This window comes from Cataglyphis hispanica, chromosome 2, assembly GCF_021464435.1.
Source record: "Cataglyphis hispanica isolate Lineage 1 chromosome 2, ULB_Chis1_1.0, whole genome shotgun sequence".
Taxonomy (NCBI): Eukaryota; Metazoa; Arthropoda; class Insecta; order Hymenoptera; family Formicidae; genus Cataglyphis; species Cataglyphis hispanica.
The window spans coordinates 12760973-12775797 of record NC_065955.1 but is presented as its reverse complement, the minus strand read 5'-3'; the positions used below and the strand labels follow the sequence as shown (position 1 = coordinate 12775797).

The window sequence follows — 14825 nt, the reverse complement described above, 5'->3', positions numbered from 1 at the left end:
TATTTTGATAAATATGATTGCCTATAAATGTATATATTATATATGTTTATTTATAATAATAAGATTTTTATTTTTTTATTAATATATTTTTTATTAATTTATTATTATTTTTTTATTAATATATTTTATTAATTATATTGTGTTGAATTTTAGTATGTAAATCTTAATTAAAATTTCGATATAATACATCAACATTTAATTTAATTGATTATATATGTAAACTTTCATATTTTATCAATATTCTTGTGTATATTTGTGTGTGACTATTAATCTAGAGAAATTTTTCTTCTTATAACACTGTACGATGTACGTTTACATAAAGAGCGTATAATACAGTATATTCAATATATCTTATTTTAAGAAAGAACGTATTTGCATCGTATAATCAATTAAAACTTCCGTACATTAATGAAAGATTAACACAAGTCAGCTCCAAGTTCTTCCTGGTCGCGCAAACTTCTCGGCACGAACATCTTTAATTTCATGCTCGATCGAGACGCAGCTTTTCTCGATGTACCTACCTCCATGTTCCGGAACTTCGCGGCGCGCAAACTTCTGAATTAAAGAGCGCGTGAGTAAAAGGCGGAGAGAGTATCGATAACAGATATTGGAAACAACTTCGCCGACCATCAGTGCGTCGTTTGCCAATTGAAAACTGTCGGCCAACGAAGTTATCGCGTTTAAGGGAAACGGCCATTTCGCTCTCCACCCTCGTCCGGGGAATCACGATTAATGCGCTATTAAGAGAGATTGGAAATCCTTTCGTACCCGGGAGACTTTCGTCGTCCAATGTAACGGACGACCAAGTTTTCCCGGAACGTTCGCGCCGTCCAGGATTTTGCATTTCATTTGCCGGGAACGTTACTTCGGCTTCGCTTTCCCGTTTTCCCGAGGGTGCACTTGCTGCTCGTAACCCAGCGGTAGCCACGTCGGAGGTAAATCGCATTTGCATGAGAGTTTCTCCTGCCCTTCTCAGGTAGATTTTGGCGACCTTCTGCGCTCTGTGATACCGCTCGTTGTTTCCTCGAGAAAGTTACGATATCCGTTTTGAGAAGATATTTCACCTTCTTAGGCACGCGAAAATATTGATGGCTTGAACATTTTGCTGCCTCTCCGTCTGTAATTAATAAAAAGTAAATATATATAAAAATCTAATTTACACGTATACATACGCACGCACATACATATATACATGTGAGATTCTGCTCTCGAGTTTTTCTGAATTTTGGAATATTTGAATTTCTTCTGTTAAATAGAAACACAATTTTAAATTTTGATTGTATGAGTCGTTCAGAAAGTAATTTCCTTTTTGTTTTTTTTCTTTTCTCTCTAAAAGAAAAAAAAAGAAAAAACAAGAAAAAACCAAAAAAAATTAAAAAACGAAATTACTTTCCGAACGACCTATTATTTATAAAGGGCCTATTTTTTGTTATTTGTACGGTTAAACATCTTTTTTATCAAAAATGATAAAGCCAATTTTTGATACGCCGATAATTGTAATAAAATGATAAAATCAAAATTTACTTCCTTTCTTAAATTTAACTTTTAAGCATTACAATATAATGATTGAATCGTAAAAACGAAAGAATTTACGACACCGAAGCATTTCGCTATGCATGCGACGACCGTTTTAAATTGTTATTACGCTCGTATGAAAGGAGTTATCGCGAATCGGTCAGGGCTAAAGACAGCGGCTGGGTATTTACGAGGAATCTGAACACGCGCACCCGGCCGATATTACCCGGCATTGAACTTGGCCTCGTGCCTGAAACTTTTTAATTTATTCGCGCAACCTCCGTTTTTGGAGTTTGTTAACCCTTCGCGGTCGTTGCCACTGGAATATCGTCGCGTTGCGGCGGCAGCTTGTTTTGCTGCCTGGTGATATATCATTTAATGCGGTGCATCGAACAGATCGAATGTTCTCAAACGCGTGTTTTTGCAATGTATAAAGTTAGAAGGAAGGAAAAATTATTACGACTTTTATTAATATTTTGTTGTTATAATTTAGATGATCTTAATATTAATGAAATGTTTGAATTTTTAAATTGCATTTTATTGAATACAGCCATTGTTATATTTTTAATGAATTCTATTTATGGCCATTATTTGCTTGTATAATTTAATTTTATGAAAGGCTAATAATGGAATATCATCATGAATCCTTTTATGTTTCACGAATTGGATTATTTTACACATATTTTACGATATTAAGAATTTTACGATATTAAGCATATAATTTTATTTGTTTTACAATATGTATTCATGTCAAGTATTTATTTCACTTTTTTAATTATTTATTTACTATTTAATTAATTAAATATATTCATCAAAACTATTTTTTGAATTAATCCTCAGTTTTTTTATTTATGTATTTCATGAAATTATATATTGTAATACAATTTTTCTTTTATTTTTATGATAATTTATCGCAAAATGCAATGCACTTAAATTCATGGAATTATGCTTAAATATAATTTTATTATCAAAATTAAATATTTTTAAAAATTATTTTTATATTTTTCAAGATAATATAATTATTTGTTTTAATTTTACTCTTTGTAATACAACATTTAATGTTATGTATATTCGATCTGTTGTATTTCGAATCGGTCCCCTGTTGCGCTCTACATCCATGCCTTTTGTAGGCATTCAAAGGAGATTGTCTCGCTGTAACATACTGCTGCTGCCGCCATTATTCGTGGGAAATTCAGGGCGCGTAATCGTATTCTGCCTCCCTCATTTAACGAGCGGAAACATTATTAACAAGTGTATACTGGACTTCTTTTTTTTTTCTTATCTCCGCGCAGCCACCACCGCCACCGCACAACATCGGTCGCTACGCCAACGACGATTCTTCGTCGCCTCTTTTTTTTTTCTCCCTCTTTTTCTAGAAGCCATTGTCTATACGGTCGTCGTGGTTTCTCAGCGACGTGGCGTGGGAAGGTTCGCAGGGCCTTAAAGTTCGCGCCGTTCAAGGTGAGGTGTGTGCATGGGGAAGCCGGAGTCGCGCCACTTTAACCCAATTTATGTATCGGGGAGAATTGCTATGAAACCATATTTATATCAACCAGAATTTATGAGGGTTTACTTGCGCGAATTTTTAGTGCGCTCATGAAGCTTTATTACAATCACATGGTGACATATATTTACCACTTCTCGATTATTTTATAGGAAACTTTTGGAACGCCGATAAAATAATCCATTCCAGAAGTTTTCAATTTATTATTTACTTAGTTGACTTTCAAAAAACAATCCGTCATAACCGCGTTACCAGATTATCTATTAATGCTCTATTACGTCAAAACAAAGATCGCATTACAATTGCAAATTTGTAAATCTAAATTTGAGTACGGAGCATTCGCCGCATGCCATAGAGGAACATATTTATTAACGTTCGCACAGTGTATGCGATTTATTTAAGGAGGTTGTCGAGCTTTAATTATGTAATTACCGAACGCGATTAATTCGCGGCTGCAACTAATTAGCATCCATCCGCGGCAGGACGAATAATAATTGCGCTTCAGTGGGGCAATAGGCCTCCGCTTGTCTCTCCTTCGTTTCTCCCCTCCTCCCTAATTACATATTAATACGTAACCCGACGCAACAATCGGCATTTTTTAACTCGGATACTAATCGCTCGGTATTGTTTGTTCTTTCTGTTGCAGCCGGAAGAACGCGATCATTCTCAGGACCCAGCTGTCCGTGAGGGTCCACACTATCATAGGTGAGTACCATCATCGTGAATTCCTGATTCAAATCTCGCGACGGGCTCCCACGATCCACTTGGATGGATCATCCGCGCGCGTTGATTCCTCCAGTCTTAACTGGCAGCATCGGGTCGTGTCTCGTTCTAGTTACTCGGTCACTTGTTTCGGTTCACCGACAACGACGACCTTCCACTAACTGTAACGCTGATGCTACATTGAGTTTTGATAATCGTAGATGAAGACAGATGAGTGTATATAAGATACTTATATACAAGTATCAAGATTTATATATATATATATATATATATATATATATATATAAGATGAGTGTATACAACAGATTTAATTAAAAAGTTTTATATGCGGATATCTCATCTAATTAATTTTTTAATAATTTAGCTTATAAATAAGATATAGAAATTCCGAGATGTATTAAACGTGAATAAAATTGGAAAATCTATTGCTAATTAATGTTCATGATGTAGATAAATTTAATCAAAACGTTATTAATTATTTAATTATAAATTGAATTTATATTTTTGCAAAAGTTTAATTTTCTTTAATTATCAAGATATATTTAATTAAGAAAATGTATGGAATAGAATTTAATATGTTTCCGTGAAAAAATTAACTTTGCATTTATTAATGAAATTGTTTGAGGCTATTTAATATTAGGTCATATATATTTTTGAATTCATGATTTTTTTATATAATATAAATAATTTCTATAATTACATATTAATATTTTCTATTTTTTTATACTATTTTAAAATATATAAAATAATTATACAAAATATACTTTTAAATTTATAATTATTTGTAAATTAAATTTAAAATTACTAGAGTATTTTAATTATGTGATCACTTGTTTTGGCTTAGCGACAATGCAACTAATCAATGAATGTGAATGAACACATCATTTAACCATCATAATTTCAAAAGATTTAAACGTATAACGAACCATATATCATTAATACGTAAAACTTGTACTGATTATCATATTGACATTACATCCAATTGATGACATTTCTGATATTCAGATAAATAAACACATTTATATATATTTAATTATAATTTCTGAAAGATATTATAAAAGTTCATATAGAAATTATATAGATATATAAATATATAGCGTGATTAAAATTTATTGTAATTTTTAAACATGGATTCTTTAATTCATTTAAGATTAATATTTCAATTAATTCAAGATTGATATCTTTTTAATAAAAAATTAGAAAATTCATAATTATAAGTACAAAAGATTATCCATGAATTAATTTTTTAACACATACATTTACTATTTCATTTTTTAGATTTTTTAAATCTCTAAAATAAAATATAAGTTTTTATAATATATTTTAAATTTATCTTTGCATTTGGAATAAAGATTTATGTAGGCAAAATAAAAAAAATGATAAAAACATAAAATAATAATTTATTATAATAGAATATTTCTATATCAATGTGAAGAAGCACAAATCTTTAAAGAGACAAGCTTTCTATATTTTTATATCTTTTTATAGATAATCAATATTTTAAAATACATAGTATATCGATATTTTAGAAAATATTTAAAATCTTTTATTTAAAAGTGCAAATAACTTTTTAATTGCATTATTAATAATAGCTCTTTGTACAAAACTTTATAAAAAGACTTAAATGATGCGAATGGTTATAAGGACAATGAATAGCGAATGTATAATTACATCTATTATACAATACGTCTTTAAATAAAAAAATGCAATTCCATCATTTTAAATACACACTGTGACATAATTATACAATGTCGTAAACAATGAGCTCCGTTGCCTGTTGATAATTAGCAAAGTAACGACTATACCGCTGAGTGCGGAACGCTGTACCTGCGAAAATCAAGCTAATCCTTTATCGTAGCTCAGCGATCATCCATCACCGACTATGACAGACAGTACTTAATCACGAAATGTCGAATAAAAACTCCTTCCATTTTTTTTACTTAGCAGCAATATAAAAATTTTATTGGAGTTATAACAAATAGAGAGAGAGAGAGAGAGAGAGAGAGAGAGAGAGAGAGAGAGAGAGAGAGAGCGTCTATATACATATTTCTTTTATTGCTATATGATATCCTCTTTTTTTCTTTGCATCGTTAAAAAATGTTTAAATATTTATGTTTATTTTTATATATAAATTATTTAGCATTTTACGAGAATATTTAGAATTTCTTAATTTTTTGTTTTAATATGATTCTTTGGAATCATATAATTTTAAAAATATAGCAAAAATAATTTACTATACAAGTAATATAAGTATGATATAATTAATAAAAATTTGCGTAAATTTTTTTTATTTTTAATATTTAATATAGAAAATCTTCTTCTTCAAGAGAAGAAGAATATATGTAGAAGAGTATGATAATGCTCTCTCTCTCTCTCTCTCTCTCTATATATATATATATATATATAAACATCATTAAAATGTTTTTATGAATACTATGATAAATCAATACAAACTATATTATAGACTTCTAAACTAGATATCTAGATTTTTTTTTTTTTGAAAGTAAATGCACTTCATTAATTTTCTAAATAGCTTTCTTGATTTAGTGAGTTAAAAATATTACAAAAAAATTAATTCAAGTTGCATTTTATACGATCTTTCTTATTAAATACGTGCTGATAATTAAATATGTGCTTTTTAAATGAGCGAGCGATGATTCGTTGTTTCATAAAATGGACATAAAATAAACAATTTTATAACAAACATATTATTTTAATAAAAGTATTGTAATTAAATCTTGTTATGTCTGAATTGTAACAATTGCCGGTATGTACCTTAATTATCGACGCTCGTATAGAAACAATAGGTGTGTCGTGATCGCCCTTTTCTTTTTTGATCACCCTAATTTAAAAAAAAAAATGAGATAAATAACTGACTATAAATAATATATTTATATTACTTATATAAATATTAACCTTTTGAAAACAAGCAAAATATTCCTGACGTCCTTTTGCCGTGCAAATGTAAATTATTCTCCACTTTGTGAATTGTTTCAGCTGTCAGTGTTGTTCTCTGGTAATAGTTGCTTTGTTAACGTTCTAACGTATTTTGCTTATATAATTGAACTAATTGTAATCAAGACTTGGAGAATCACTGTTTTGCCATACCTAGCAAAGTAACGATGTTCGCAACGATTATGCAGAGTATTTGCTAAGAGTTAATTTAATCATAAATTTTCTTTGAGAAATTAAAAAAATATTTTTCTCTCTTCATATTTATTATATTTAAAAAGTTTTTGAAAATAAACAATTAATAATTAAATTATAAAATATATTTGTTTAAGAGATCTATTTAAAACTAGTTATATTAAATGTATAGATTTCTTTTTGTTTATTTATAGAACTGTAATAACACAAATTTCTTTAATCCTTTATAATTAAAAAACTGAATCTTCAAGCGAACTATCTTTTCTTGTTAGAAAATTCTAATATTGGGACAAAAAGCTATAGCATTTTATGTGTGATCGAGTTTAGATTTTTATATTAAATTTATTAGCAAATAAAAATTTTGCTAAAATGTTCTACATGCAAATATTCTATGAAGTATGAATATCATAAAGAATGAAATTTGCGAATGAATATACATGTTGGTACACCTGCATTGGGTACACCGTGTCCTGGTTCATTGAACCCTATGAAGGCGGTGGAGAAGATAATCGAAGGTACAGAACGAGCAAAAAAAGAAAAAAAAAGAAGAAGTCCCAAAAGGGCAGAGGGAGGAGCGGAAGCTAAAGTGGACCGTGCCGTTTTACATATTTTAACGGTTCTTCGTGTACCTCCGGCCTTCGTAAACTTTGTCCGTCCTTTTTCGTTTTGATCCTTTTCTTCTTCTTCTTCTTCTTTTTCTTCTCCTTGTGTGACCTAACGTGGTTGCCTTCCAAAGGCGAGTAATGAAAATTATCTTACACAACATCCTGTATCTCTTCTCTATACTTTGACATATACAAGTTATTTCAAATGACAAAAATATCTCGAAAAACAATAGGAATGAAAAACGATGTTTAAAGTTGAAATTCTTCATTTAGAAAAATATTATTAACTACAAAATTGTAATATTTTATTTACTTATTTTATAGCATTATTATTTTAATTTTTAATTATATATTATTTTTTAAGATATTCGATACAAACAGGGATTTCATAATACATATAATTAATTTTTAAAAGAAGAATTTATAAAATATCATTATTAGGTTGTATGTAACTAGATTTCATTGTTAACAATATAATCTCTTTAAACAATAAAACGAAATTGACGTTAAATGTGTATGAAATTAATTTTTTTCGGTTATGTAAACCGCACATTTGTTGAACATTAAAATAATAGATCGTTATATTGCCCGTATAAAATTCTTATTGAAAATCTATTATTGCATTGCATTGCTCGAAATATTAATCGCCTTTCATCCTCACATCAATGCGGGGGAAGCGTATTCATCGCGCGACCACGAAATTCCGCGATGGATAATTTCGCGATTCTATTTCGCTCGCAAACAGATCATACAAATATTTCGCGGTTGGCCGCTTAGCTGGATATATTATATAGCACGCAAAGCGTGCTACGAGAGCACGTTTTCATATATCACGCGATACACGGACTCAAATTTCGCTCACGCCGAGCAACTTGGCAATAGCATTCGTCCGCAAAATGGGTTAAATTATCTTACTGTATCATCATAAAATTTTCCTGAATGTCTCTCAAATTCTTAATAGACTAGTCCTCAGTTTATGGTTTTCCAGTCTGAATTTATTGGATTATAATTCCATATTTCAATTAGAATTCTATAATATTCTTTCTTATATAATTGCGTGAAAAAATAGGATTTTGTAAAATTTTTTATTGTTAGATGTTTGCAGTGGCAATTTAGGTAAACATTAAACTCGGGCAAAATCTATCCGATAATTTTTATTGCAGTATACTGGATAATATGTTGCAGTTTCAACTCTATATCAGATTTTGAAAGTAATCTACGCGAATCAAATTTTTTTTATACAAATAATTTTTTTTTTTTTTTGCAATGCGAAAATATATTACGGAAAAAAAATACGATAAACTACAGGATAAGCATATATATATATTAGATTTGTAATTTTTAGTTTAATCATCTTTTTGATATTTTTTTTTTCTTTTATGTGCTCTTTATTCATTCTCACATTAGAGTAACATTATGTGCCAATTGGCATCGCCCATAACATTAATAATTTTAGATAAAAGTGGCAATGCACTATTTTTATATCCTATAAAATGTCGTGATGTAATATTTTATTACATTACACATCTGTCACAAGAGAAATATATTATTGTTACATTTTTAATTGATCCAATTAGTTTAATTAGTCTAACAATTAAACTAGTCTAACATTTTAAATTTTGGAAAATAAAGCTAATCTAGAGCACACACGTTTTCTCGTAAAATTGCTTTAACCAAAAATAAGACTGGGAATAAAAAAATGATTCTTTTATATTTAATATTAGATATTTGCGAAGATATACTGGGTGTCCCAAAAACATTAACGTTTTGTTAAAAGTTTTTGGAAATATATATATATATATATATATATATATATATATATATATATATATATATCCATATATAAACACATACATACATATATAAATATGTACATATATACATATATACATGTACATATATATGGTATATACATATATAATATATTCTCTTTTTTTAACTTTTTAATCTACTTTAAGAATGCATACAAGGTCTTCGATAGTTGATCGATTATTAACTTTTTGCTTTTTATGACATGAAAATGTTGTCATTAAATATTTCCAAGATTCTGTATCTAATCATTAAATTTTTACACGTCTTTGAAGAAATCTAACATATTTATGTATATACACATTTGAAATGTGTATATTTGAATTGATCGTTGAATATTAATGTCTTGTCGGATGCAATAAAAGTTGTTCTCCCTCTATTTTTTCTCTTTGGAAATAGGTCAGTAGTATATCATTTACGGTAACGTAAATTGCGTAAGCAGTCATTTAATGCTGAAAGCTGCCGTTGATACGAATGAAAATTAAACGGAACAGGATCTATGAGTGACAATGATGCATTACGGCATAGTTGGCGAAGTTGCTTAGCAACGAAAAGAAGATACTACGCGGAGACAAAGAGACACAAGGAGACAAAAAGGAACGAAGAAGGAGACAGGGACTTTTGCTTATATGGTCACTGATTACGGAGGGACTAAGGGCCCCAGGGGCCTTGGGACCGCTATTCTTAGAAGACGCGTCGCTCGTTCTCTTTCTCTCTTCCTCGCCGTCGTCCTTCTCCTCGACTCCTTCGCGTACCCTGCAGCGAACTCCTAATTACCTTTGCTTGCATATCTACCTTCTTTCTCCTTTTCGCTCTCCTTCTTCCCATCGCTCTTCTTCCTCGGTCATCCCTCACCTGCATGCATTATGCATTTGAAGATCGCGTGATAGTCGTGGATTATGCGGTCGCGCCGAGTCTCCTTTTCCACGAAAGAAATCGCGAATTGGGTTTGCCACGCCGCGAACCGTAACTCTGACTGGCAAAGACACGTAAAAAATCGCAAACGAAAAGTTTTAAGAATGTATGTGATATATATCGAAATACAACAAACAAAAGCATTAAAATTTCATAGATTGTTCTACTATTTCTTCTGAATATTTGTGCAAAAACTAAGCACAATTCTCTTAACGGTTTGGAAATTATTTAAATTTAAAGTTACTATTGATTTTTATAGAAAATCGCCTATAGCAACAATTGTAGCAACAAGCTTACTGACAAATTTGACAAAGAAAAAATATTACCAATGAAATAAAAATTTTCACACATATTAAGGAAATTTTAATAAATATTTGTGCAAAACTTGATTTAGATCCACTAATTCGTTTAAAAGTTATTTACTAAAAATTGTAGAAAAATATTATCTGTCTCTTTTTCTCTTTCTATGAATTACTCGTTTTTCATTGTTTTTTGCAGTTGATTTCAGAGGATATTCACGATCAAAAGTTTTTGCCATAAATTAGGAAAAATATTAATTACAACTATTTTCTTTTACGAAGACGTCAAAATCCATATTATTTTGTAATACTTTAATTTTTTCCATAACCCGAATTTATTTTTTTAATTTTTCAAACAGTATAAACATAAAAAACATGTTTTCTTTTTAATTTTGATAATTTTTTGCTACTATTGTACATCTAAAACATCCTTAAACAGTGTTAGTATCAAACTTTCTACCATATGCTATAATATGTACATAGTGAAAATTAAAAATCCCTAATAAATTAAGTTTTAGCTGAAATTGATCAATTTTGAACAAAATTTCAAACATCTGATTCTAATAGAACTAACAATAAAAATCATGATTGAATATATCGCATAATTAGAAATAATTATATTTATTTTTTGATATTTTGTGATGTATGGATATGTACATAAAATATGAAGCCAATGGCAAATGAATTGCGCGCTTATCAAAGGCGGAAATTATTATACTTTCTGCCCGTAATACGTCGCACCAATACGCCCCGACTTTTTCTTTCTATCGCGCTTCACCTTGTTTCCGGCAAAATTGCCATCGCGATATATTCACGGTGAATTGGCGTTACCGCTTTTTCGCACAATAACGTGTTCCGCTAGGATTCCTTCCTTTTTTCGCTGTCCTGACGAACTACCCGCGAAATTTCGCGAGAGAGAGTCAGGAAATCCCGGCGCGGCCGGCAAATTGAATTTACTCTGCCGCACCACTGATGAAATAGAATTCAATTATTAGTAATACGGTGAATCGTGGGCTATGATTGGAAGAGGATCGCGCACCGGATGGTGAAAGAGAAAAACAAGTAGCGGAAATTTCATTGCGAAAAATTCATTGGATTTAATTACTGGCCCCTGTTTAATTGCACACGCAGGATGCTCGTACTACTCGACGTTTGTTTGATAAATATGCCCGATAAATTCGAGAGAGGCAAGAAAAGATTATCAAATTGATAATGTTTATAATGGGATCATCATGAATTCGAATATGTTAAATACGGCTTTGCGATGTATTGTTGAATGAATATACGTTTGCGCGATTTAATTGTAAAATATTGTCTTGCCTCTCAAGAAAAATTTGTATTAATTTAAAATTATGTTTATAAAATAATAATTTTAGTAAGAGAAATTGTTAACAGATAAGAATTCATTAATCACGATGGAAAAGAAACATAATGATTTTAAAATTTTATTTAAAAGCAAACTTATTAGAAATAGGCTTATTAGAAATAGGCTTTACGCAGAATTCTCTCTAAATTTGTTTTATAGATATGTTAAAATGATAGTTTATTTAAATACACAAATTCATACACACATAAAGTTAAACATTTTTAACATAAATAATTCTTGACAAATTTGCAATAATTATATTAATTATTTACGCGGCTATTTCATAACTTTTGAATTTTCTTTATTACGGAATATTAATACCGCGCTTCATTAACTTTATTGTTTTCATTTGGTGATACTGAAATTATATTCTGATGACGAAGATTCTCGATCTCGCCCGAGGGATGGATTCAATAATCTGACAGCAATTTATATCAAATTAGCAGTGCGCGCGCTTGCGCGATCGCATGGAATCATCCCGCATGGAGAAGGCCGCCGTGGTAAACGCGGCCTCTTCATTACTGGCGCGCTTTAAGTACCGTGATCTGAAAATGGGGACCCTCGCAGAAAGAGGCCTCCATCCATCGGACCTGGACGCGCGCGCAACAATGCACGCGCGTGTGGTATTATTATAATAAATGGTTGCGTGTTGCTTGTCTGTTGCAGAAAAATTGCTGAACAGCGAGGGCCGCGAGCTGCGACGGGCTCTCTTCTCCCTCAAGCAGATTTTTCAGGTGGGTTTACAATTCGCGATGCGAATAGAGCGAGCGGGGCGAGAGAATGCCACGGTGGAGCTGGATGGATAAAGGAGGATGGATGATGGGTGGCGGGGCGCGTGACGAAGTCTAGCGGAGGATATTTTTACGCGAAACTACTTGTCCGACGAGTAAATATTTGCATGGCGAGTCGAGAGCGAGTGCATCTTTTCCCCCTCTTCGCCGAAGACGCACGAATTTTTCTTCTCTTCTCCGAGAAAACCTGACAGCCCGGAATGAAAATTTCGATCAAATATTTGGCGATTTTAAATCATAATATTTGTTTTCGTAAACTATCCACAAATAAAAACGAGTTGCTTTATCTTGAATTAGAGTACAATGATAATTATAGAATAAAGGAGAAAATATGTGCGATTGTGCTACTTTCTTACGTACACAATTAGGATTTATTACTATATTTTATTACGTATTTTTTTATATATTAGTATTTTATATATTACGTATTCAATTAGTATTTATTTTACTTTCTAAACTAAAAAAAATTAATAGAAAATTAAAATAATAGAAATTTAATAAAAAAAATATTTTGTTAAAAAAATATTAAGAAATGTAAAATAAGAGAAGACGATTGAACTCAAAATCTAAGAGATTCTCTATTTTTCTACTGAAAATCATACCATTATTAAATTTTTAAATATTTGAAAAATATATAAGAGTTTGGTGTACTCACAGAAACCGCACTTCTCTATCAAATAACGATTTTTCCTTTTTTATCCCATAACGGTGTTTTATTTTCTGCGCGAACAGTTTTTTTCCGCCTGGTAATATTACCCCTTTTATCAAGGAAGATTGTATTATAAGTTTTTTGAATAGCATGTTAGTTGAAATACGTTGCTATCTTTTTCTTTTTTTTTCGGGATTTAAATTTATCATTTTTTTAAATTCAACTTATTTATTAAACGACTCGTTTATCTACAAGTTATCTATCACCCGTGTTTCTTTCGTCTTGTGCAATTTTCAAGGACGAGATTATTGGAAATTCCGAATTAATTTTATGCTTACATCGGAGGAGTTAATTAAATCTTGCACGCGTTTAACGATCCTATCCCCTTTCCGATTATTGCTATCGCGGATTCCAAGTCTTCATCACGACCACGTATATCTCTCGTATTCTTGCACATCCTCCGTCGTTAATCCGTACAGCTAATCGAATTTACCGTCGCGAAAATCAATTGTAGGTCCGCCTGATATCTAATCCAGTCGCGAGACGCCGTGTATGAACATATTTCATAATTACTTCTACGAGACATTGGATTCCGAACGCGAATGTGTGCCTTTTGTTATTCTCCTTTCAGCCGATTCCAAGTTTCTCTCGCGCCACGTGGAATCGAGGAAGTGCATCGGTACGAGTTCAATTTCGCTTCTTAATCCGCCGAGCTAATCGAGTCTACGTGGCGCCTAAGTCCCGTGTAAACTTCCGCTATCTCAGGGACTGGTGGAGCTGAAAGGGGCGAGGGGAAACATAGGGATATACCGAAGTATGTACGCGAATCATAGAAGTCCGACGAGATCGCGAACGAGCCACGGCGCGGCGTTCTCGGAGAAACGAGGAGGTTTAATCAAACTTCGTAGATTTTCCATTATGCCCGCGACTTTGCGCCCGGAGCGGCATAACTAATTCCATTTAACGTCGGTTGCGACGGGACGGGTTGGGCTTAGGTAGCAGTGTAGAGGTAAATCACGCCGCCGTCAGGATCGGATATCAGCACGCGCAGTCGCGTTAAGTTCTTCTTTTAGATGTTTCCCTTACATCTCAATTTGTTAGAAAGCTCGTGCACGTTTACAAAAGTAAAATAAAAAAAAAAAAAAAAAATTAAGGAACGTGTGAAAAGGTTAAAGTGAGAATTTTAACTGATCGAAAAAGAAAGGTAAAAATTGTTTCTAAAATATTAATAAATATGAATGAAGCTATTTATCATATGAGAAAATATTCGACAAACAATTTTCACTAATTTTACTTATTTCACTCTTTACTTTGATGTAAAGTAGTTACACGCGCAACGCAAATGTATTAATTAAAATGTAATGCAATAATTTAGCAAGTTGTGCAGGCTAAAAGCTTTCTGTTCTGATACAATTAAGAAACATGTCTAGCTGCAATAATGCATTCAGATCTTTAGGAAAATACTTCCGCCAACTGTTCTTATTTAGTACGTCAACATGGAT

At 31.4% G+C, this 14825-nt stretch overlaps 1 protein-coding gene across 6 annotated transcripts in view; it reads left to right on the top strand.

Annotated features, from left to right (window-relative positions):
• Window positions 1-14825, top strand: part of LOC126858896 (FH1/FH2 domain-containing protein 3) — a 164928-nt gene that overhangs the window by 116550 nt on the left and 33553 nt on the right. For all 6 annotated transcript variants that reach the window (XM_050609559.1, XM_050609556.1, XM_050609555.1 and 3 more), the window contains 2 exons: window positions 3666-3724; window positions 12550-12617. In XM_050609559.1, the coding sequence (XP_050465516.1) occupies window positions 3666-3724; window positions 12550-12617 (127 nt within the window). The remainder of the gene's footprint in view (window positions 1-3665; window positions 3725-12549; window positions 12618-14825) is intronic.